This window comes from Eschrichtius robustus, chromosome 1, assembly GCF_028021215.1.
Source record: "Eschrichtius robustus isolate mEscRob2 chromosome 1, mEscRob2.pri, whole genome shotgun sequence".
Lineage (NCBI taxonomy): Eukaryota > Metazoa > Chordata > Mammalia > Artiodactyla > Eschrichtiidae > Eschrichtius > Eschrichtius robustus.
Window position 1 is genome coordinate 88,889,492 of NC_090824.1, and position 21,164 is coordinate 88,910,655.

Below are 21,164 nucleotides of genomic sequence, written 5' to 3' on the forward strand. Positions count from 1 at the left end.
TCACAACAGCTCTGAGACAGTTTCTCTACCACCTGCAAAACCATAGGAAGGGAAGTTTCTCCGTAAACCACAAAGCACCCGACAACTGAGAGGGCCACACAGCCGTCAGGTGGTTTTGTGTCTTCCTCATTCTTTTGCTCAAAATACCAATTTTAGTGGCTGAGGCCTGCTTAATATAAAACACTGAAAAAAAGAAGTTATAGTAGTTAGCTACTTGGTAAAGTCTCTGAGTGTAGAGTGCTGGGTGTAGACACAACAGCGATTTTTTTAAAAGTTTGGTACCCATGCCTTATTTAAGTCTCACTATGAGGTCACAGAATTTACTTTGCAAGGTCCCTGTAAATCAATAGTTCCCCAAGTGCGGCTGGTTCTGGACGGCAGCAGTACCTGGGGACTGGCTAAATGCAAATTCTTGGGTTTCACCCTAGACCTACTGAATCAGAAACACTGGTGGTAGGGCCCGGTGATCTGTTTTAACTCACTGTCCAGGTGATTTTTTGCACGTAAGTTTGAGAGCTATTGCTGTTTTGCAGATACGGGAGTTGCTGAGTGAAGCGTATTGTATGATTCTGTGTTCAGCAGCTCCGTTTATGGCGAGTGGTTTCTTTACCTACTGACAGCACACTGCACTCACCCTGACCTATAAACACAATGATGGTAAGTAATTCCACACAGCAAATGACACTGTAAGAAAGCTTAGTGTTGGAATTCAGGCAAAAGAACCTAGAAACTACCAAAAGAAAGAAAGAAACCAATGAATCAGAGTTTATGCTTTGATCCACTCCTCCCCAGCCTTTGCCTATCACCAATAAAGTCCACAGTGGAAGGGGTGTTGTAGAACAGCACTATAGACAACGTTTTCACTCCACCTCCCCTCCCGGCCCCCGCCACAGTCCCACCACCAAATTCATACATTGAAACGGAATCCCCACATTGAGGGTATTTGGAGGTGGGGCCTTTGGGAAGTGATTAAGTCATGAGGGTTCCACCTTCATGGGTGAAATGGGATTAGCGCCCGTATAAAAAGAGGCCCCAGAGAACTCCCTTGCCTCTCCTGCCATGGGAGAGCTGCCTATGAACCAGGAAGCAGGCCTTCACCAGATACCAAATCTGCCAGCACCTTGATCTTGGACTTCCCAGTCTCTAGAACTGTGAGAAATAAATGTCTGTTGTTCAAAAGCCACCCAGCCTGTGGTATTCTGTTATAGCAACCCAAACAGATTTAAGATAGACAGCTACTGCACCAGTCTGATTTTTGGCTTCTTCTTGTCTCATGATCACAGTGGATGGAAATAGGGGACCATAAGGAGACAAGATGCTAACCTCATTTAGCACACCTACACTCCAAGTGGACTGCTGAGAGTCCTTCTAGAAGCACCCCCCATTCCCAAGAGCACTGCCCTGGCCTGGCTTCACTCCAGAACTGGGACCCACATTTTTGTTGTCCCAGATGTGGACTCAGTTTTCACCTCCCATTCATGATTCCTCCCCCGATGTCTCTCACAGTAGTCCTGCTTCCCCCAGAGATAACCCATTCCTCGATACCAATCCTGAACTAGTACATCTGAAATCAGTCCAAATCAAATTCCCAGAAGATAAAAAAATTCTTTATTTCAATGCTCAGCTCCAGTATTCATATACCCTGGCCTGGGGTGGGGAGAGGAAGAGGTATAGTTAGTTTGTCTTGTCCCCAAGAAGCGGTATATAGCTAAGTCACCCCTCACTCCCAGCACAGACCCTCAGAAGCCCCAGATCCTGAGCTCCAGATATCAGGACATAAGGGTAGGCTCACCAATCTCCAAAAAAGCTCAAAGAGCTTGCTCCTAGGAAGGCAAGCCTTCTGCTCTATTGTTTCCTGCACACTCTTAGGACATGAAGCCCTTCTCTCTGGCCAGGCATCTGTTGGTGAACCCCAATAGAATGTATCCATCTCTTCCTCTGCAGCAGCTACATATACTAGGTCTCTGAAACCCCATTTTGGAGCACCCCTGAGATCAGTTTCTGGAGGTACTGCTGACGCAGAGGGGGCAACTGGGGATACAGCTCAAAACCCTCTGGAAGGGCAGAATTAGGAAGCTTATAGTGGAGAAGGTGCTGCCGAAGACCCTGCAGAGAAGGAAGAAACTTTATGAAGTGGGTAGTGAGATCCTGTTGAGATCTCTGTTCCCCAAGACCCTCCATTCTCCCACCCTCCAAGATGTGCCCCGCCCTACCTCATCTGCCAGCAGCCAAGTTTTCTGCAACATGCTCCTGCGGGCAGCCTTTACCTCATCCTAGAGGCAGAAGAGGGAGAGGTGGCACCAGGCCACAGGCCTATCACTCGCCTGGCCTGGCCCTCACCTCCTCCCCAGCTGGCTCAGTTCAACTGCAGGTTCCTTCCCTCCCTCTGGAGATGGGGATGTAACTTACCAAGCTCTTTGGGTCCTGGCAGAAGATGAAGCTGTTGACATGAGCCACGGCCACAGCATAGAGCACAGGGCACCAGCGTGATTGGAGCGCACCAGTAACCAGAGCCCGGAAGTAGAGCTGAAGGAGGGCCAGGTTGTCTTCAGGAGGTGCTGTGTAGTTTTCCAGGGACACAGGCAACTGTGACAGGGGAAATGAGACAAGCTGAGGGTCAGGGTGGAATGTGTATCACTGGACAACAGGGTGGATGGTTGATGGTCACATGAAACAAATCATGAGGGCAGAGATCCGGTCCTAGACAGACATCCATCCCTGTCTATCACAAGGATCAAGGTTAAAGACTAAAGAGCTCAAAAGCAGCGGAAACTGGGGAACTGAGAAACAGCTGTGAATTTCTACTGCTACTACTACTTGCTTAATCTACTTAAAACTTTCAAAATGTGATGTTCAGCTGCTCAATTCTATTACCAAACCTTTCAAAAGTTTATGTTCTTTGGAATAGTAATTCTGTTTCTAAAAAAATTATTCTTAATTCCACACAGAAATGATTATGAGTTTATGTCCAATGGTGTTTATCACAGTGTTACTTAAAATAGCAAAAAATCAGAAACAACTTTCATGCCCACTAAGGGGTTCTGATAAAATAAACTGGGATGCACCTGCATGATGGATTATGATATAATAATAAAAACATTGATTTCTTAGATTATTTAATGATGTGAGAAATGCTTACTACCTAACATTCAATGAAGAAAACATTATGCAGTGATCCCAATTTTATAAAAATATATATGCACAGGGACTTCCCTGGCGATCCAGTGGTTAGGACTCGTGTTCCCAATGCAGTGGGCACGGGTTTGATCTCTGGTCAGGGAACTAAGATCCCACATGCTGCGAGGTGCAGCCAAAAAAAAAAGACGAAAAAAAGGTAAATCAAAATAATTACTACCGGGCAGTGGGATTATGGATAACTGTAAAGTTCTTTTTTTTCCCTTAATCTATTCTTTTTTTGGCCACACCACGTGGCATGTGGGATCTTCGTTCCCTGACCAGGGATTGAACCCGGGCCCTTGGCAGTGACAGCGTGCAGTCCTAACCACTGGACCCCCAAGGAATTCCCTGTAACGTTCTTTTTAATTCTTAAAAATATTTTATATTTTCTTTTTAGTTTTTTATACAAAATATACATTTATATCTTACATACGTATATTAAAATGTTTATATTTCAAGCTTACCAAAATAAGTTATAATGAAAATAAAAAAACAAATCTTAAAAAAAATTAGTAACTCTTTACAGCTTACAAGTTTAACTCCTTAGCCTGATATCTGAGGCCCTCTAAGACTTTATTAGCTTTGTTTCCAACAAGTTCCCAAGCTGATATCTGTCATAGACTCCTTCCTCTTCCCATCCTGTCATATTCCTTCCTGCCTCTGAGCTTTTGCTTATGCTGTTCCACTAGGTACATTCTATCTTTCTCCTTAACAATCCAAATTCTACCCAATTTTCCATGCCCAGATCAATCCCCACTTCTTCCACAAAGGCTTCTCCTCGTGGGAAGCCCACTTTGATCTTTCCCTTCTCTGAATCCTGACTTAACACCTAGAATCTGAATACCTGAGGACTATGTTGGTTTTAGTACATCTCTTATCTAGACTGTAGCACCTCATGAGCAAGGAGCCGTGCCTTTTTAATAATGAACACCTACTGTATGCCAGACACCACAGTAAGCCCTTTTCACGTATTCTCTTAATCTCCTCAAAGCCTCCAAGAGGTAAGATAAGGAACCTGAGGCCCACCAAAGCTCCCCGCGGCTCAGGACTGCCTCCAAGGCCCAGGACAGGATGCCCATGGTGGGCCCTGCTGGGCTGAGAAAGTACCTGGGTCAGAGGCAGGCCCAGAGCTCGCAAGGCTCCCACGTGCTCCCCAAAGAGGGCAAGGCGCAAGGTGACGCTGAACCGACGCTGCAGGGGGAGGAGAACCAGAGCCCCAAAGAGGTGGTCCCCAAAAGACACAGCCTCAAAATGCTCCAGGAAGTTGGCATAGAGATCCGGGAAAGACGTCAGGCCAGGAAGTGGGCAATCCAGGTTGAGGTTTGGTAGGACTTCAGGCTGGCAGAGCCGGGCCAGGAGGGCTGCCACCAGACGTTGTATTGGGGTCTCCCGGAACAATTCACTGTCCACCAAGAACACACACATGAGCCGTGCCAGGCGGGCAGCAGGAGGCACAGCCTGGAGGGCCTGGGGGCGCCAGCTCTCCAGGACTAGCACCCACTGCAGGGCCCGCATGGCTGTGCCCACAGTGTCAGCAGGAGGGAGCCCCGAGGGGCTGTCTGAGGCCCGGTGGTAGAGCTGAATCAATGGCAGGAAAGGCCAGTCAGTGGGCAGCAGGGGCTCCTTAGCCACAGGGAGCAGCAGGGCTGGGACTCGCTGGAGCTCCCCTCGGTGCAGGGCTTGAGAGGCTAGCAGGCTGGCCCGGGCCAGTGAGCAGTGGGTCAGGTAGCAGCTGCGGATGCTGGGGAGGTCCTGGCAGGCCTGAGCTAGCAGAGTCCCTCGCCCACACCCAAGGTCCCCGCCGCTCCCTAAGGACAGCCGGTCAGAGAAGTCGGCTGCCTCCGGACCCCCTGATGCTCTTTCCCTGTAACAGAACCCAAAAGCCAAAAATGAGGGCTAGAACCCACAAGTCCATGCCAGCTCTCCAGGGCTTCCCAGAGGCTCCTAGGTCCAATCCTGCTCCTCCCTGTTCCCCTAATAGCCTTCCATGTAATGTGTATAGCAGTTAAGAGGACGGGCACTAGAGCCAGTTACCTAGTTGCAAGTTTACAGAACTTCTCTGTGCCTCACTTTCCTCAGAGTAAAGTGGGGATAATAATGATAATAATACACATCTCATGGTACAGTAAAACAATTAAAATAGAGACAAACGGTTAAGGGAGTACCGGACAAGGAGTAAGCACTGGGTAACTGTTAGCTATTATAAGCGTACAGCTAGTTTATAACCATTTTTCAGCCATACAGTCACAGAAGTCTCATAATAATACTCTAGCATATTATCCTCATCCTCACTTTATTAATGAGGAAATGGAAACTCAGACAGGTTAAGCGTAATCCATGGAAGAAAGAGAATGAAACCCAGGTCTCCTGGCCCCAAATTCAGGGCTGCTCTGTCAACCACCTCAGCAGCCTCTCAAAGGGCTCAGTTGATGCCGCCAACCCTGGACTTACGGGAGGAACTCCAGCCGGAACACACAGCTCAGCAGTAGCTCATGGGCGAGGTGCTCGCTTCCGGGCAGCAGCCGGCTCAGCAGGGCCAAGGCCATGCTGTGATAGAGGGCAGCACTGGTGGCTGACACTGGCTGGAGTGTCGCCTGTGGACAGAAAAGGGGGGAAGGGGGAGGAGCAGGCAGAGGGGGTGAGGGGGGACAAAGCAAAGAGAAGTGAGGAAGAGAATATATGCTGATGGGCACAGGACCTGGGCATGTCTGCAGGCAAGTAGAACCGCATGGCCTGCCAGAAGCAGCACAAGCTCCAGAGAAGCAGGATGGGGATAATGGGGGGGGGGGGCAGTGGACAGAGGGATGGGGGTTGGGGGCACCCACCGCTCTCTGGGCCAGGGCGAGTGCCAGGTACTGCAGGTGATACTCATGGCGCAGGGCCCACGCGGAGAAGGGTGTGAGGTGTGGAGCAGCCACAGGAGCCACACATTGGAGGAAGTAGTTCTGCAGTCCTGGGGCAGCCAATATGGCAGCCAGCTGAGGAAAAGCAAGCTTCAGATTCACAAGGTGACTTTGATGCCCTCTAGGGCTCCCCAGCTGCCCCTTCCCCAGCTAAACTCAGAGAAATGGGTGCTGGCAGAAGAGGCCTCTCTTCCCCAAGGGGCGCCCTTCCCCTTTCTGACTCCTGCCATCTTGGTCCCCTGCCCCCCTAACCAGGCACCCAGCGCTCACCTGGCCACACAGCCCCTTGTGGATCCAACCCAGGGTGTTGAAAAGAGAGAGGAGGGCCGTGAGGAATGGGAAGGGGGAGGCTGAGCCAGCCAGACTGAGAGGAGGGTGGCCTCCTGCGCAGCCCAGTGACACGAGGCTGGAGAGAGCTTCAGGGGCCGGAGCACAGGACTGTGGGTTGCAGAGAGGGGAGCAGCACCTGGAAGCAGAATGGAGACACTGAGGGGGGCTCTGGCCTGACATGTGCTGGGCTGGAAACAGCTGCTTGTTGTGCGACCAAGGCTAGCGGAAACGTGGCCGTGCGGACAGTGCCCACGTTCCCTGGAGCCCCCAGTCGCTGCCTGCTAGGGATTCAGGTTTCCCTCAGGCTGGGGGGTTCCAGCTGGGATGGACCAAGGAGCCAGGCGCAGGAACCCCACAAGGAGCGAAACTGCTGCCTCCCCGCCCCACCGCCGGCTCCACAACCGCACGCAGTACACACCCCAGCGAACCCCACAGTCTGCCCAGAGCGGGCTGGCTCAGCAGCGGCAGCAGCAGCTCCTCCGACAGGCGCTCCGTGTCCTGAAGCCAATCCCCTGGGCACACGCCTGGCTGGAAGACCAAGACACTCACTGAGCTGATGGCCCAGGACCCCCCTTCTCCTGGACCCTGTGTACCCAGGCCAAGCCCATGACTCCAAGTGGCCAAGAGTCAGTGTTTAGAGGCTTCTGCCTTCTGCCCCTTCTAGAGGCAGAGAAGACCCTGAGGTTGCTCTGGCACCCACTGTCTAGGGTCTTGAGAGAGCATAAAGGCTCCAGGGAGGCTGAGCGGCTGTTTGGGGTTCTATGGTCCCTATCAACACGACTCCTTGGAAGCTCCACTGGACGTGGAGGTGGAAAGAGGAAGAAAGGTAGGAGGGAAAAGGCGGAAATGGGGAGGGAGGTACGGAGAGGTGGAGACAGAGGGAGAACGAGGTTGGAATGCTAAGGTGAAGGCAGGGCACCCAGGGCAGCGTGGAAGGCAGGCAGGCAACACTTACCTGCTGGCTCCAGGCCTGGTAGTAAGCGTCCAGGAAGAGCAGGCAGGCAGTGGGCACTGGGCCAAGGGCACTCCACATCTCAGGTCTGGGCAGCAACTTCAAGGTCTGTCTTAGACAAGGCTCCACGAGAGGCTGGAGCCCAGACACCTGCGTCCAAGTGACTGAGGAAGGAGTGGCCGACAGACTGGCTTCAGCAGAGTCACTACAGGAGAGCCACAGGGGGCCACAGTGAGGATCTGGCTGCCTGGACTCCCCTCTAAGCCCTGGCCACCCTCTCCCTGTGGAGGAGCACTCCCACCGGTCCCAGAGCTCCCAACAGGACGTCACCGCCAGCAGCTCAGGGCTAGAGCCTACCTTCTGGGCTCAGGGGTGGTGCTACCGGCTGCTAGGGTCAGCTGGGTGAGGACAGTGAGCAGTGAGGCTGTCCTCTGCAGAGCCAGGGGCTGAGGGGAGGGGCTGCTGAGCTCCTTCGGCACATCCTGCAGGGCTCGCGTCAGCACAGGGTACAGCTCCCTGGTAAGCGGGGAGAAGGACCACCCTTCAGTGTGAGAAGAGAGATGGAAACAGAAGACACAAAGCAAGGCTCGGCCCCGGGCATCTGCAGTCTGGCTGAGGAGGAGCAGGAGGGAGGCCCAGGGCTGGGGACTCTGGGAAGGTTTCAAGAAGGAAGGCTGGGGGCTGAAGGGAAGGAGGTAGCCCCTCAAGGCTTCCGCCACAAGATGGAATTTAAATCTGATTTCACCAAGATACCAAGCTGGGGTGCACAGAATGTGGTTAACCCAGCTTTGTTCCACTCTCCCCTGGCTACTGACTCCCAAGTTTTCTTCCTTTCTCCCAGAATCACCTCTTTCTCATACTCAGCCTCCCTCCGAGCTTGAACCTTGAGCAAGGCCAGAGTGCAGAGCTGGAGGGGTCTGTGAGGGAGCCTACCCTTGTCTCTCCTCACCTGTAAAGGTCACCGCCCTGGCCGTAGGAGGCTGCCACGGCCCACAGACGGAAGGCCTCAGTGCTCAGTGTCTCGGCTTCCTCTGGGGGCAAGGCCAGATCCTGAGGAGCCTCAGCTACAAAGCGGCACAGGCGACTCCGGAGATCAAAGCCACTCAGCTGGGGTTGGGCAGAGAGTCTGGGGATCAGGATCAGCTGGGAGCCCGAAGTTCCAAGCCTCAGGTTCTCTCACTACAGAAACTGGCTCAACTCATCCCTGCTGAGACCCCTCTGGTGCCAGAGGGTCATAGTTCTGGGCTAGGGTGAAACTATCTCATCCATCCCTCCCTTCCTCTCTCCTTCCCTCCTTCTTTTTAGCAAGCACTTGCTGGGCACCTTGGCTATGCCTATTTGTATGTGGCCCTTCTGGCCTGGGTCCAGGGAACAGGGAACCTTCCCTTCACATAATGAGAGCAGAGCAGGCCTACAGGATACACTAGGCTCCAGATGACTAGGTTCCTGCCTGAGGGTTTCTGTTCCATTTCTAGGCAACTGGAACAGATACAAAGAGAAAGATGGCATGACTGGGCCACCCAGAGTGCAGGGGCTATGCTTAGCCCCCAACCCAGCCCCGTCTCAAGCCCCCATCCCTTGCCCTGTGTTCTGCTTACCAGCCGGGCAGCAATATTCCTACCAGCCGAGGCCAGGACACGAAGAAGTTTCATGGCAGGAGCACAGGGCATTCTGTGTAGACTGAGGGTAGGCCTCACCCCCATAGGGGACCAGCTGGTGGGCAGGAACTCTTGAATCACAGTCTCTATCAGCCGAGGGCACTCTAGGACCTGTGCAGGCCAGGAGGAAAAGGGAGGTAGGGAGGCTGAGGGTCAAGACCAGGCCTAGCTAGGCTCTTTGCCCAGTCCCTGCCTCCTTCTCTTTCTCACCCTTGTGGCTGACTCCAGGGAATGCCGGGCCAGGCGGATGAGCACAGCCAGGATGTCAAGGACCACAGAAGGTCCTGGGCAGGTCACCTCCAGCAAGTAGCGTAGCCGAGGCAGCAGGTTGGTGGCCAGGAGCCCCTGAGGATCAGAGACACAAACCCACTACCAAATGCAACTGGGCCCCAGGCCTTGATGACCCCTCCTGCCCAACATGTGCTGGCCCTGGAGGTCATGGGACCAGTGCAGCTGCCCCAGCACTTTTACCTTGATGACGTCATGTCGGGCCAGGTCAGATGGAGGCCGGTTTCCTTCCTCCGGGCTCTTCCTTTTTGCCTTTTCTGCTGGGGGCCCTTCATCCTCATCCTCGTCCTCCTTGTCCTCCTGGCTGGGCATCAGAGGGAACACCAAAGCTCCATGGTACCAAGAGAAGGTGCTATCGAGGAGCTCCTGCCAGAGGAAAGAGTGTGAAGGTGGGAAGAGGAAGAGGGATCAGGCCAGAAAGCGGGTCCAGAAGTAGAGGGCAAAAGCCACGCACAAAGGACAGAGAGGCAAGGCTCCTAGGCTTTGGGGCCTATAGAAGGCGGTGACACAGCCACCCCATTCTGTGCCCTGCCTGGCAAAGCCTCATCAACGAGGGCAGGCCCAGCAGGAGGCATAGGGACCCTAATGCCTCGGAGCCTCATTCCTATGCCTGTTGTACCTCATCTCCAGGAGCCACCAGCAGAGCCCGAAGAGCCCGGACGGCAGCTGCGATGACCCCATCCACTCTGTCATCCAGAGAGAAGCGCAGCAGGAAGAGGAAACCAGCATCCAAAAGGAGGCGCAAGACACTGCCCACTAGCCGGTCCCCAAACTCGCCAGCCTGGGCCTTGAGGGCAGGAGGATAAAACCTTGCTGAATACGCTGAAGTTACAGAGTCTCTGTCCTAAACCCTTCACTTGTCCAGCTAGGATCCTGGGTATGTCCTGTTCTCAGTGTGACCCACAGACAGCTGGTGTATGGGCCAGTGAGTCAGAGTGAAACAGGCAGGAGGTGGGAAAGCCTAAGGGGAGGGGGGCGGGCAGGACGAGGCCAGCAGTCCACTCACCCTGCCGATGACCTGGGCCAACACATGCAGCGCTAGTGCTCTCTGCTGGGACACCTGGCTGCGCGTCAGGTGGAACAGCTCCTGAAGGGAGTACCCTGCTCTCTGGAACAGGGACAAGAAGTCAGAAGGAGCCAAGACACAGGGCAGCACCCACCAACAAATACGTGGCAACCCCTATCTGCCATGCACTGAGTCAGGTGTCAAGGTGAAGACAAAGAAAAGTAAGTGATGTCTCTTGCCTCTGCTCTCCGTGGAGCCTCAGACTGGTAAAGGAAGTAAGACTGGCACACAAGTAACCATAGCATAAGGCAGTTTGGGAGGAATGTAGTAATTGGTGTTTAATTTGCAACCAGAGAACAGGAGAGAGAGAGAAGGGGCACCTGGAAAAGTGATGTGGTCTCAGTGGGTGGGTAGAGCTCTGATGGCCTGGCATGGAGCAGAGGGGAAAGGCGTTCCCTGGAGCGGGCTTCAAGAACTGAGCCCTGGAGGTCCTTGAGCACAGCGGGTACGTGGGGAGGAGGCAACAGAATGTGCAGCAGAAGTGAGGGACGCAGAGCTGTGGGGTCAGCAGGGACAGATGGTGGAAGGCTGTTCTGTCGTGCTGAGGAGCCAAGACCTTATTCTGGGAGAATTCCCTGAGCTAGGAAACTTTCTGAGGCAAGGGACAGCCTGAGCTGGGCCAGGGGAAATCACTACGGCAGCCCCGTGGGGGAGCGAGCGAATGGCATGACGGAGTGAGCAGAACATGGCGACTGAACAGACCAGAGGGATCAAGGCTCTGATCGAGGAAGCACTGCGGGGAGGTGACAAACAGAATTGGCAAATTCTGGCGACTGACTGGAATGTGAGGGAACAAGGAGAAAGATTTCAAGCCTAACAACTGAAAGGACAGGGACTTCCCTGATGGTCCAGTGGTTAAGACTCTGCGCTCCCAATGCAGGGGGCCCGGGGTTCGATCCCTGGTCAGGGAACTAGATCCCCCATGCGGCAATGAAGATCCCGCATGCCACAAGGAAGACCCGGTGCAGCCAAACAAATAAACTAATACATAAATATTAAAAAAAAAAAAAAAAACTGAAAAGACAGCAAGGCCGTGAACTGGAATAGGGCGCACAGAAGGGCCAAGGCAGCTGAGCAGCGGTCCTTCTCCACATGGTTGTTAAAAGCACTTGCTGAGAGCTGCCCAGTACTCCCTGGACCCCATGCCTCACCTCCGCCTCCTCTCCGTGGTGGTGTAGGCCCAGATGGGTGGGAAGGTCCATGCTGGGGGCCAGCAGCTCTCCCTGAAGACTGAATCGGGCCTGCATCCTCTAATGGGTACAGAACGAGAACTATGGGCTGGGGGCACCAGCAACTTCCCCACACCCATTCCTCACCTGTAATCCCAGGCCTCTCAGGACGTAGGGCCTGACTCTACCTCTGACCAGAAGTGGGGCTCCTCTGGCCTTAGAGGCCAGGCAGGAGGAGGGGGGTGAGCACTAGGAGAGATGTTTCTCCAGCTTGGGGGAAGAGAAAAGCCTAAGTTCTGGGTGCAAGACAGCAGCCCCACTCACTGTCACCCCACCTTGCCCTTGTAGGCCAGCTGGCCCTCCTCACCTCCTGAGTCTGCTGCCGTCGGAGTGGAGGCAGGTCTTGGGTCCAATGGAGCTTCTCCAGCTCAACAGTGTCCATGTGCAGCCATTCTTTCTGGGGGGTCACGGGCAGTGCCAGAGCTGGGGAGATGGAAGCAGAGTAGTATTCCCTAAGGGGCTCAGCTCACTGATCCACTGGGGTCCCAGCCATCATCCAGAAGCTGCCACATCCACCTCTGCCCAAGGGTCTGGCAGCCTCTGCCTTCAGCTATGACTAATGGCACGGCCCAGGGGCTGGAATGCCTGATATGGCAGAACACACCCCGTCCTGGGCTCTAGCCCCTTTCTGACCCCAAAGATTTGTTGGGAGAGGAAAGAGGAAGTGGAGGAGATAAGGAAGAGAAGAGAGAGGAAGCAGAGGAGGAAGGGAGAACCACATACAGCAGGGAAACCACAGTTCTCCACTCTCTAGTACCGACCTTCTAAAGGAGCAGGGGAGTGGGGACAATGAGGAGGGGGCAGCTATACCTCAGCAGAGCAAGATACAGAAACACACACCTGCAATATCCTCCTCCTTCCTCACCCCACCCAACCCCCATCCAACATGCTCAACTGGCCTAGAGCTCATCCAGGGGCAGGAGGTTCCTGGCTCTCCTAATTCAATTCTTCTTTCGTTAATCACTAATAAAATCATCCAGTTCCTGGAAGATGAGTGCTCCCACTGGCCTCTCTGCTTCAGGTCTGGCATGTTCACAAGACCTGCGTCAGCCCCTTCCTCTCCCACCACCCTGCCATTATCCTCCCAACACTGAGAGCAGAGGCAGTAAGAACTGTGGGATGGATGGAGCCAGAGTTGGGGCAGCTACTGCAAAGGCAGGGGGCAGATGGTCTGGAGGGGGAGGGGGCCATTCAGCCATCACATTGTGCTGTCTCTTACCAGGGAAGGGGGAGAAGGAGCAGTAACAGGACAGGAAAACAGGAAGCACGTGCAGGAAGATATAAGCATCAGCAAATGAAGAATGATTTCAAGCCAATAATGAAGATTAACGTTAGACGTTCAAGGACAGAGAAGATTCTCTCTCTTCCCATCTGCCAGGCCTAGGAGAAGGAATACTTTCCTCTACTTTTGTTCCCCAGAAGTCCCCTCCTCCTCCAAACCTGGGGCTCCTGGCTCCAGCTCATCTTCCTGCCTGGGCTCACTGGCAGAAGTTGGCATGATGGGCTCCTCTCCAGTGACCTCAGCAGAGTGACCTCCTGGCCTCTGCTCCCCTGTGGCCTTCTCTTCTGCCTGCTCACAGGTGTGGCTGTGAGATCTCAAGAAGGCAACCAAGCTGGGATCTAGAAGAGAGCGTGTAGGGGAGAATGGGTAGGGGCAGATCCTCCCCAGCCTCTATACACCTGAAATCTGCTTAATACTGCCTGTCTGTGGGTGCCAAGGCTAAGACAAGCCACTTCCCAGCCCTGGCCTGAGTCCCCTGGGCTCTCTTGCAGCCTCGAAGACCCATAACTGTCACTGGGACCTGCCTGCCCACCTATCCCTCCACTCTTCACAGTCCCCTGGTCCAGGCCAGTCTGCCCATCCCTTTGCTTGGCTTCCGGTCAGAGGCCCAAAGTAAGTGGCTGTGGAATAAATGAATCAATGTTGACGAGGGCCAAAAAGAAGGCATTTAGGGGAATAGTTTCTCACTTTCAACTATTTTATTTATTTATTTATGCACAAATATTCACTAAAAACCTAATATATGGGGACTTCCCTGGTGGCGCAGTGGTTAAAAATCTACCTGCCAACGCAGGGGACACAGGTTCAAGCCCTGGTCTGGGAAGATCCCACATGCCGTGGAGCAACTAAGCCCGTGCGCCACAACTACTGAGCCTGTGCTCTAGAGCCCGCGAGCCACAACTACTGAGCCCGTGTGCCACAACTACTGAAGCCTGCGCGCCTAGAGCCCATGCTCTGCAATGAGAAGCCCGCGCACCACAACAAAGAGTGGTGCACCCACTCGCTGCAACTAGAGAACGCCTGTGTGCAACAATGAAGACCCAGAGCAGCAAAAAAAAACAAAAACAAAAACCCAAAACTAATATATTGTATGCTCTATATAAGTGCTAGATACATAGTTTGGAACAGATTGACTTGGCACTACTGTTTTGGTGAACAGAAACTAGGAGGGAGGTGTAGTATAGCACAGCATCACATAATAGAGTACCCTGTAGTTGTACTAGAGTACAGCCAAAATACAGTGTATACTACACTACAGTAGTACAGGATACATGGTATAATGGTTAAGAACACAGCCCATGAGACCAAGTAGACCTGGGTTTATATCTCATTGGTGTTCATTAACAGGATGTGGTACCAGGCTGTGTGACCTGAGGGAGAATTTCTTAAAGTTTTGAGCCTCAGTTTTTTTTATTTTTGTTTTTATCTTTTCATAAATAAATGAGGTTAGTACCACTGACCTCACAGGAACAGTTTGAGGACAAAATGAAATGTGTTAAAGTACTCTGCCTGGCACTCACAGTGAGCCTTCCTCAATAAATGACAGTCCCTTTCTAGCCCAGTCTTGGCAGGAAAGGCTGGTACCCGTACCAAGCTGAGCCAGTAACCGCTGCTGTTCCTGCAGGATCTCCTCCGGAGCCATGGCTTGCAGTCTCGCTACGTTCTCCTCATGGATGGTCTGGGCTTCCTGCTCAGCCTCCTGGCTCTTGAGCCCCTTCCCTGTAACCAGATGGGGTCCCTGGAAGCTGTAGCTGTTCCATGGAAGCTGGCTGCCCTGCTCCCTAGGTGTGAGTGCCTCACAGGCTGCAGCACCTGGAAGAAGGATACAATCAGTTTCATTGCCTCACCCTAACTGGGCCTTCTGTCCCTCTTCTCTAATCCCATTAGCTCTGGAGACAGATGGAAGCCTCAGAGTTTTCCCAGGCACAGAGTGCAGATGCCCCTGGGTTTGGCACAGGACTCCAGGGCACCCTGGGGCTGGGTTGGGGTGATGACCTCTCTACTCATTTTTCCCCTTGGACTTAGAAGTTTCCCTCAGAAACATCCCACTTTCTGACTCTTCTCTTGGATGTCTAGGCAGCCGTCTGCCTCCAGGGGCCTGCCCCCAGTTCTTCTGCTAGTAATTTGCATCATTAAAAGAATCTTGGCCTACATCTTTATTTTAGTCTCTACCAGACACTTCTATCCCCTTCCTTTCTCCTACAGTCAAGTAATGACCTGCCTTCTCCCTGCACCTAAGACCCAGATATGGACCCAAGCTGCCCATACTCAATACTCTAAGTGGAGATATGGGATGGCTCCTCTTTAGATGGCTCAAATGCACTTCAGATTTGAGGCAGGGAAGATGTATATCCAAAGATGACTCTACAAATGTGTATTACAAAAAGGCTGAGCCCAAACCTCTTCAAACCCTGCTCACCCTCTGGTGGGTCCAAAGTAGATGCAACTTCTCCAACTGGTGGGACCTTGGCTTCAGATGCTCTCCTTGCTGCAATTTCCTGGGCAAAGATACTTCTCTTACCAGATGTTGCTGGCTTCCCCTATGGGGCAAAAAGAAAACCCAGGTGACTGATGCTCATTACCCCATTCTCTTCTCAACCTCTTTATACCAAGGTCACTGGAACAAAGAGATACAAGAGACTTGCTTAATCTCCAAGGGTCACAACCCTAGTCCTCAGAAAAAGCAGGGCTCTATAGAAGCATAGGTTTTGAAGTATAACAGACTTGGGTTGGATTTCTGGCTCTTCTATCTATTAGATGTGTGGTGTTGCAAAAGTTATCAGTTTCCTTAACTGAAAAATAGAGATAATGATACCTATATTACATGGCTGTTATAAGGATTAAATGAAGTAATGCATATAAAGTGCTTAGTGTGGTGCTGTTTTAACAATGGAATTGCTTATCATTATTAAGATTATCTATCTGGGGAATATGCACTATGATGCTCACATGACTGTCCTCCCCTAAACACCATCTGAGGTCACCTCTGCGTACCTGTCTCCCCTGTGAGCGATGGAATACAGGAGGGAAAGCAACGCCACAGGGCACAGGCAGATCCACAGCCACTGAACTTGTATCTCGTTCCTGCAGCAACAAAGTACAAAGCAGTGAAGATACAGAGATTTCCCCAGGCTGGACCCTATCCTACTAGCCTCAGTTCTATATGACTAGAACCTCACCCTAGGGAGTCATGAACCCATCTTGCTTCTTAAGTCACAGTGATTCTAAACCAGCCCCCAACCTGACTGTAGGGGGATAAAGTCCCATCTTTCTGAATCACTCTCTGCTCAGTAAGGCTCCCCACCCACACTCAACATCCTTTCTGCCCTTGGATGCCTTGCCCCACTCAACCAGGGTGAGACGCACAATAATCTTAGTCAAGACAGCAGTGATGTGCTTATCATGCCTGTTCAGCCTCTCTTCAGGGTCCTCATGTTCAGGCAGGGGATGGCCGGGGCTGGGCCTGGCTCTCTTTGGGGGAGCAGGAACCAAAGCTGGGGGCAAATCTGGGAGATCTGAGAAAGAAAAAAACCCATATGTGAGGTTACTCATATCTTCCCAGGAAGAGACTGAGGGCTAGGGGAAAGCCGAAGAAAGAAAGGCAGTTGCTGTGCAGCGCTGGCTCAAGCTGTGTCACCTTGGGCAAGGTATTTAACCTCTTTGAGCCTCTGTTTCTTCATATGTAAAATGGGGCTGCAGCAACAGAGGTTACACAGTTCTGAAATAATGACGGGGAACCCAGCCACATCAGGAAGAGGGAGAGACCCTGAAGTTGTACCGCTCTCCTTTTCAACCTCATACCCACAGCCACTCACTGTCCAGCATCACCACATCCCGATGATCCTGCAGTGGAGGCCGGTCCGGGTTAGCATCACCAGCACTCCTACTTCCTTTCTTCACCAGTTGTACTGCTGGGGCTGCACCAGCTGCAAGAAACTGACTCTGGAAGTGCAGCAGGTCCACCTCGGACTCCCCTGGCTTTGGTCTCGACAGCATCTTGACACTCCAGCTGCCTCCCTAGTGGGACTCTTTCCAGCACTGCTTCAGTGTAGGGAATTCACTCTCATTCATCCCTAGAAGCAGTAAAGATGATGGGCCCTCTGCAACTGAACCCTGAGTCTCGTTTCTGTGCGTCAGAAAAGGCTCCTTTTCCCTGGGTTCGGTGGACTCATTCCTCCTCATTCATACCTTATTGCCGTTCCCTCCTTACTTAGATCTCCCTGATGTCAATAGCCCAGCAACAATATTTACTGCCACCTTAGATTGTTTACAGTCTGTGGATGATAAAAACTTTCAGGAACAACCATAGGGGACCTAAGGAAAATGTCATTAGGAGCCAGGCGGATAAATGTGTCATACCGGGGAGTGGTGATTCGGTATCAAACTGGTGGGAACATGCCTGGCCGAAAAGTATTCAAATTATTAAAAACCTTGGGCTATAAAAGATCAATATATAAAAATCATTTGTATTTCTATACACTATTAAAGAACAATCAGAAAACGAAATTAAGAAAACAATTCTATTTACAATAGCATCGAAAAGAATAAAATACTTAGGAATAAATTTCACCAAAGCATTTCAAGACTTATATTCTGTCGGGCCCCACAACGGCCCCTAAGGCTCTACGGTCGCGGGCGCTCCTGCGCCACCCGCGTCAACAAAGAGAAATCACGGAGTCTCAGCCTATGCTGCCCGCGGATGGAGGGCCGTGCCCAGGATCTCCGCACCGACGAGGCCGCGGCCGCTCCTGGCCAGATCAAAGACACTGGGGCCGACTCCGACAAAGAACTGGATACCCTGTACCAGAGGCCTCCGCCGGGATCTCCTGTAGTCCGTCCCGCTAGCCCAGCCACCTCCTTGGCCTAGGACCACCTGGACGCCGCCATCTTGCCCCGCTGGGGCCAGGCTTCCGCCGCTACCAGTTCTGAGCTTCCGCCCCGCAGCCCGGCCCCGCCTCTTCAAGTCCTGGCTCCGCCCACTCTTGGGAGGGGTTTGCCCTTTTGGTGTTCAGGACTCGTGAGCCTAAAGGTATTACGCTTGCCGCGTCCCACTGTAACGCGTAAGCTCTGGGCGGACACTCTGTACACATACAACACCCGTGACAGAGGCAAAGGGTTCCTCAGACGCCCTTCCGCACTCACCAGCCCGGATAACCACATCCTACACTCCCAAGCTAAGGGACAGCACATAGAAACCTGCATACACTCGACTGTGACCTCCCCAGTGTGATTATGGGCGAGCAAGAAAATAACCAGGAAAAAGGAAAGGTGAAGCCCAAGGAAAGAAACACTGCAGGGATGGTGATAGTGAGGAGAGGAGAAAACAGCCTCATTGCCTGCAAGGTGATTCACTTCATGAGCATCCTGCCTTTGTTCGTGCCAATGTCTCTTTTTCCTTCCATCCCACCCCAGTCTTTTTCTTCCTTTAAGGCCTGGTTGGAATCAGCTCTAAACTTTTGCCAGCTGGGCCTACTCACCGAACTTTCCTTGGAATCTTCCATCTGCACCACTTGTGTGCCATGTTGGGAACATACTGCCCACTATCAACTGACTCCAGTTACCTTTTCATAAGTACATACCCTGTTCCCTTGTATAGACTGTGAGTTCCTTGGGGGCATCAGCCTTCTTTTTTGCATCTGTAATGCTCAGCACCCAGCATATTGCCATGAACATAGGACCTTAGTAAATCTTTTCTTGATTGAAGGCCGTCTTAGGGCAGCCAATGTTAGTCCAGGAGTTCTCAAACTTTAGCAGGCATCAGAAACACCTGGAGGGCTTGTTAAACCAGATTTCTGGGCCTCACCTGAGTTTCTGATTCAGTAGGTCTCCAATAGGACCCAAGAATTTGCATTTCTAACAACTTTCTAAGTATTCTACAGAATCCTTCTTTAGTTCTCTTGGTTTCAAGTGCAGCAGTAAATTTCAGCTACTAGGATTTAGCCAACCTTGGGGGTCCAAATTGTACTGGCTGTTCAGAAGTTATGGTGAATGAGGGAGGGAGATTGGATCCAAAAATGCAGGAAGAATGAATGTAGAAAATCACTGTTTGCAACCACTAATCAAATAATCGCTCCAGACAATAATCATCAATAACTGATAAAGCTATTAGGTAAAAGGTTGATGAGAACTTTGTATGGATGGATCAGGTGGTCAACTTTTTAACCTACTGATGAATCTTAACATCACTAAAAGTGGGGCCACTGGACATAATGTGCCCCCTGATGGATGCCACTGAAAGTACAAAACATGTCCTAGGAAGCCTTCATGCCAAAAAATTGAAGCTGAATCTAGTCAGGCATCTAGATCTAACTATCATCTCTAACTACATTAAGAGATTATCAATTAAACATGTGGTCCTTGTTTGTATCCTGATTCAAACAAACTCATAAAATGACGTTTTTTGAGACTGTTTGGGAAAACTGAACACAAACTGAGTTTTATATGATATTAAGTATTTTTAAAAGATTTTATTGTGTATGGGGAGTTCCCTGGTGGTCTAGTGGTTAGAATTTGGTGCTTTCACTGTCACGGCCCAGGTTCAATCCCTGGTTGGGGAACTGAGATCCCGCAAGCCAAGTGGCACGGCCAAATAAATAAAATGTGTTTTTTAAAAAAATGGGGCTTCCCTGGTGGCGCAGCGGTTAAGAATCTGCCTGCCAATGCAGGGGACACGGATTCGAGCCCTGGTCTGGGAAGATCCCACATGCCACGGAGCAACAAAACCCGTGCGCCACAACTACTGGGCCTGCGCTCTAGAGCCCATGAGCCGCGAATACTGAAGCCCGCGTGCCTAGAGCCCATGCTCCGCAACAAGAGAAGCCACCGCAATGAGAAGCCCGCGCACCGCAACGAAGAGTAGCCCCCTCTCGCCCCAACTAGAGAAGAGCCTACGCGCAGCAACGAAGACCCAGCGCAGCCAAAAAAAAAAAATGTATTGTGTATGGATGTGGTTCTTTTTGAAAAATAAACTTTATTTTATTTTAAAAATTTATTTATTTATTTTTGGCTGCATTGGGTCTTCGTTGCTGCGTGTGGGCTTTCTCTAGTTGTGGCGAGCGGGGCTACTCTTCATTGAGGTGCAAGGGCTTCTCGTTGCGGTGGCTTCTCTTGTTGCAGAGCACGGGCTCTAGGCGCGCGGGCTTCAGTAGTCATGGCTCATGGGCTCTAGAGTGCAGGCTCAGTAGTTGTGGTGCATGGGCTTACTTGCTCCGCGGCATGTGGGATCTTCCCGGACCAGGGCTCGAACCCCTGTTCCCTGCATTGGCAGGAGGATTCTTAACCACTGCATCACCAGGGAAGTGCCAAATAAACTTTATTTTAGATTTACAGAAGAATTGCAAAGAAAGAAAGCTTCCATTTACCCCAAACACAGTTTCCCCTGTTATTAGCATCTAACATTAATATGGTACATTTGTTGGAATTGAAAAACCAATATTGACATACTGTTACTACTAAACTCCATACTTTTTTCAGATTTCCTCAAATTTTCCCTAAGGTCCTTTTCCTGTTCCATCCAGCATACCACATTACATTTAGTTATCATGACTCCCTAGGCTCCTTTGGCTGTGATAGCTTCGTAGACTTTTTTTATTTTGATGGCTTGGACAGTTTAGAGTAGTACTGGTAGGGTATTTTGTAGAATGTCCCTCCATTGGGATTTGTCTGATGAGTTTCTCATGATTAGACTGGGGTTATGGGTTTTAGGTCCTCCCCCTCCTTTTTTTTTTTTTAATATTTATTTATTTGGCTGCACTGAGTCTTAGTTGCAGCACGTGGGATCTTTGTTGCAGCATGCGGGATCTATTTCTCTGACCAGGGATTGAACCCGGGCCCCCTGCATTGGGAGTGTGGAGTCTTAACCACTGGACCACCAGGGAAGTTCCAGGTCCTCCTCCTCCTTGAGGCTGGAGTATCTACATAAATTATTTGTAATTCTGCATGGGAGATTTGTCTATGCTCTCCATGAATTAACTTATTAATTTATAATATACTTTTTAATTATTAGTAAATTATAACTTATTCACTCATATATATTTATATTTGACCCTTTGATAAACCCCGTCATTTTCTGTGTGTGTGTGGTGTTTTTTTTGGCCACACCACATGGCTTGTGGGATTTTGGTTCCCCCACCAGAGACTTGGCAGTGAGAGCAAGGAGTCCTAACCACTGGACCTCCGGTCCTAGAATCAACCATTTCTCCAAGGACCCTTGGTTCTTTTTATTGGAAAATGGTATTAGAAACCAAGATTTGGGTGCTAGGTATACTCATTGCTACTGG

At 51.3% G+C, this 21,164-nt stretch overlaps 1 protein-coding gene across 2 annotated transcripts; it reads right to left on the reverse strand.

Moving 5' to 3' along the window:
• Positions 1-1,585: 1,585 nt before the first annotated feature.
• On the reverse strand, positions 1,586-17,795 carry RPAP1 (RNA polymerase II associated protein 1). 2 transcript variants are annotated; one of them, XM_068549679.1, is made up of 25 exons: positions 17,690-17,795; positions 16,701-16,958; positions 16,252-16,400; positions 15,880-15,969; positions 15,305-15,425; positions 14,476-14,697; positions 13,044-13,223; positions 11,911-12,026; positions 11,526-11,624; positions 10,315-10,416; positions 9,928-10,095; positions 9,492-9,674; positions 9,231-9,365; positions 8,961-9,131; positions 8,312-8,469; positions 7,720-7,878; positions 7,366-7,567; positions 6,829-6,938; positions 6,351-6,546; positions 6,003-6,155; positions 5,629-5,771; positions 4,285-5,041; positions 2,410-2,586; positions 2,214-2,273; positions 1,586-2,106 (listed from the first exon to the last, which is right to left on the reverse strand). In XM_068549679.1, exons 2-25 carry the CDS (start codon positions 16,879-16,881, stop codon positions 1,957-1,959), a joined length of 4,182 nt encoding a protein of 1,393 aa, XP_068405780.1. In that variant the 5' UTR covers positions 16,882-16,958; positions 17,690-17,795; the 3' UTR covers positions 1,586-1,956. The 2 variants fall into 2 exon arrangements, with proteins under 2 accessions (XP_068405780.1, XP_068405772.1); XM_068549671.1 differs by having other exon boundaries at positions 17,614-17,795.
• Positions 17,796-21,164: the final 3,369 nt, after the last annotated feature.

Coding starts and splice junctions, on each gene's coding strand:
- RPAP1 (XM_068549679.1), bottom strand. CDS start 16,881: ATGCTGTCGAGACCAAAGCCAGGGGAGTCCGAGGTGGACCTGCTGCAC. Junction 7,879..8,311: donor CAGGGCGGTGACCTTTACAG/GTGAGGAGAGAC, acceptor CCCGCTTACCAG/GGAGCTGTACCCTGTGCTGA. Junction 6,156..6,350: donor ACAAGGGGCTGTGTGGCCAG/GTGAGCGCTGGG, acceptor GCTTTTCCTCAG/CTGGCTGCCATATTGGCTGC.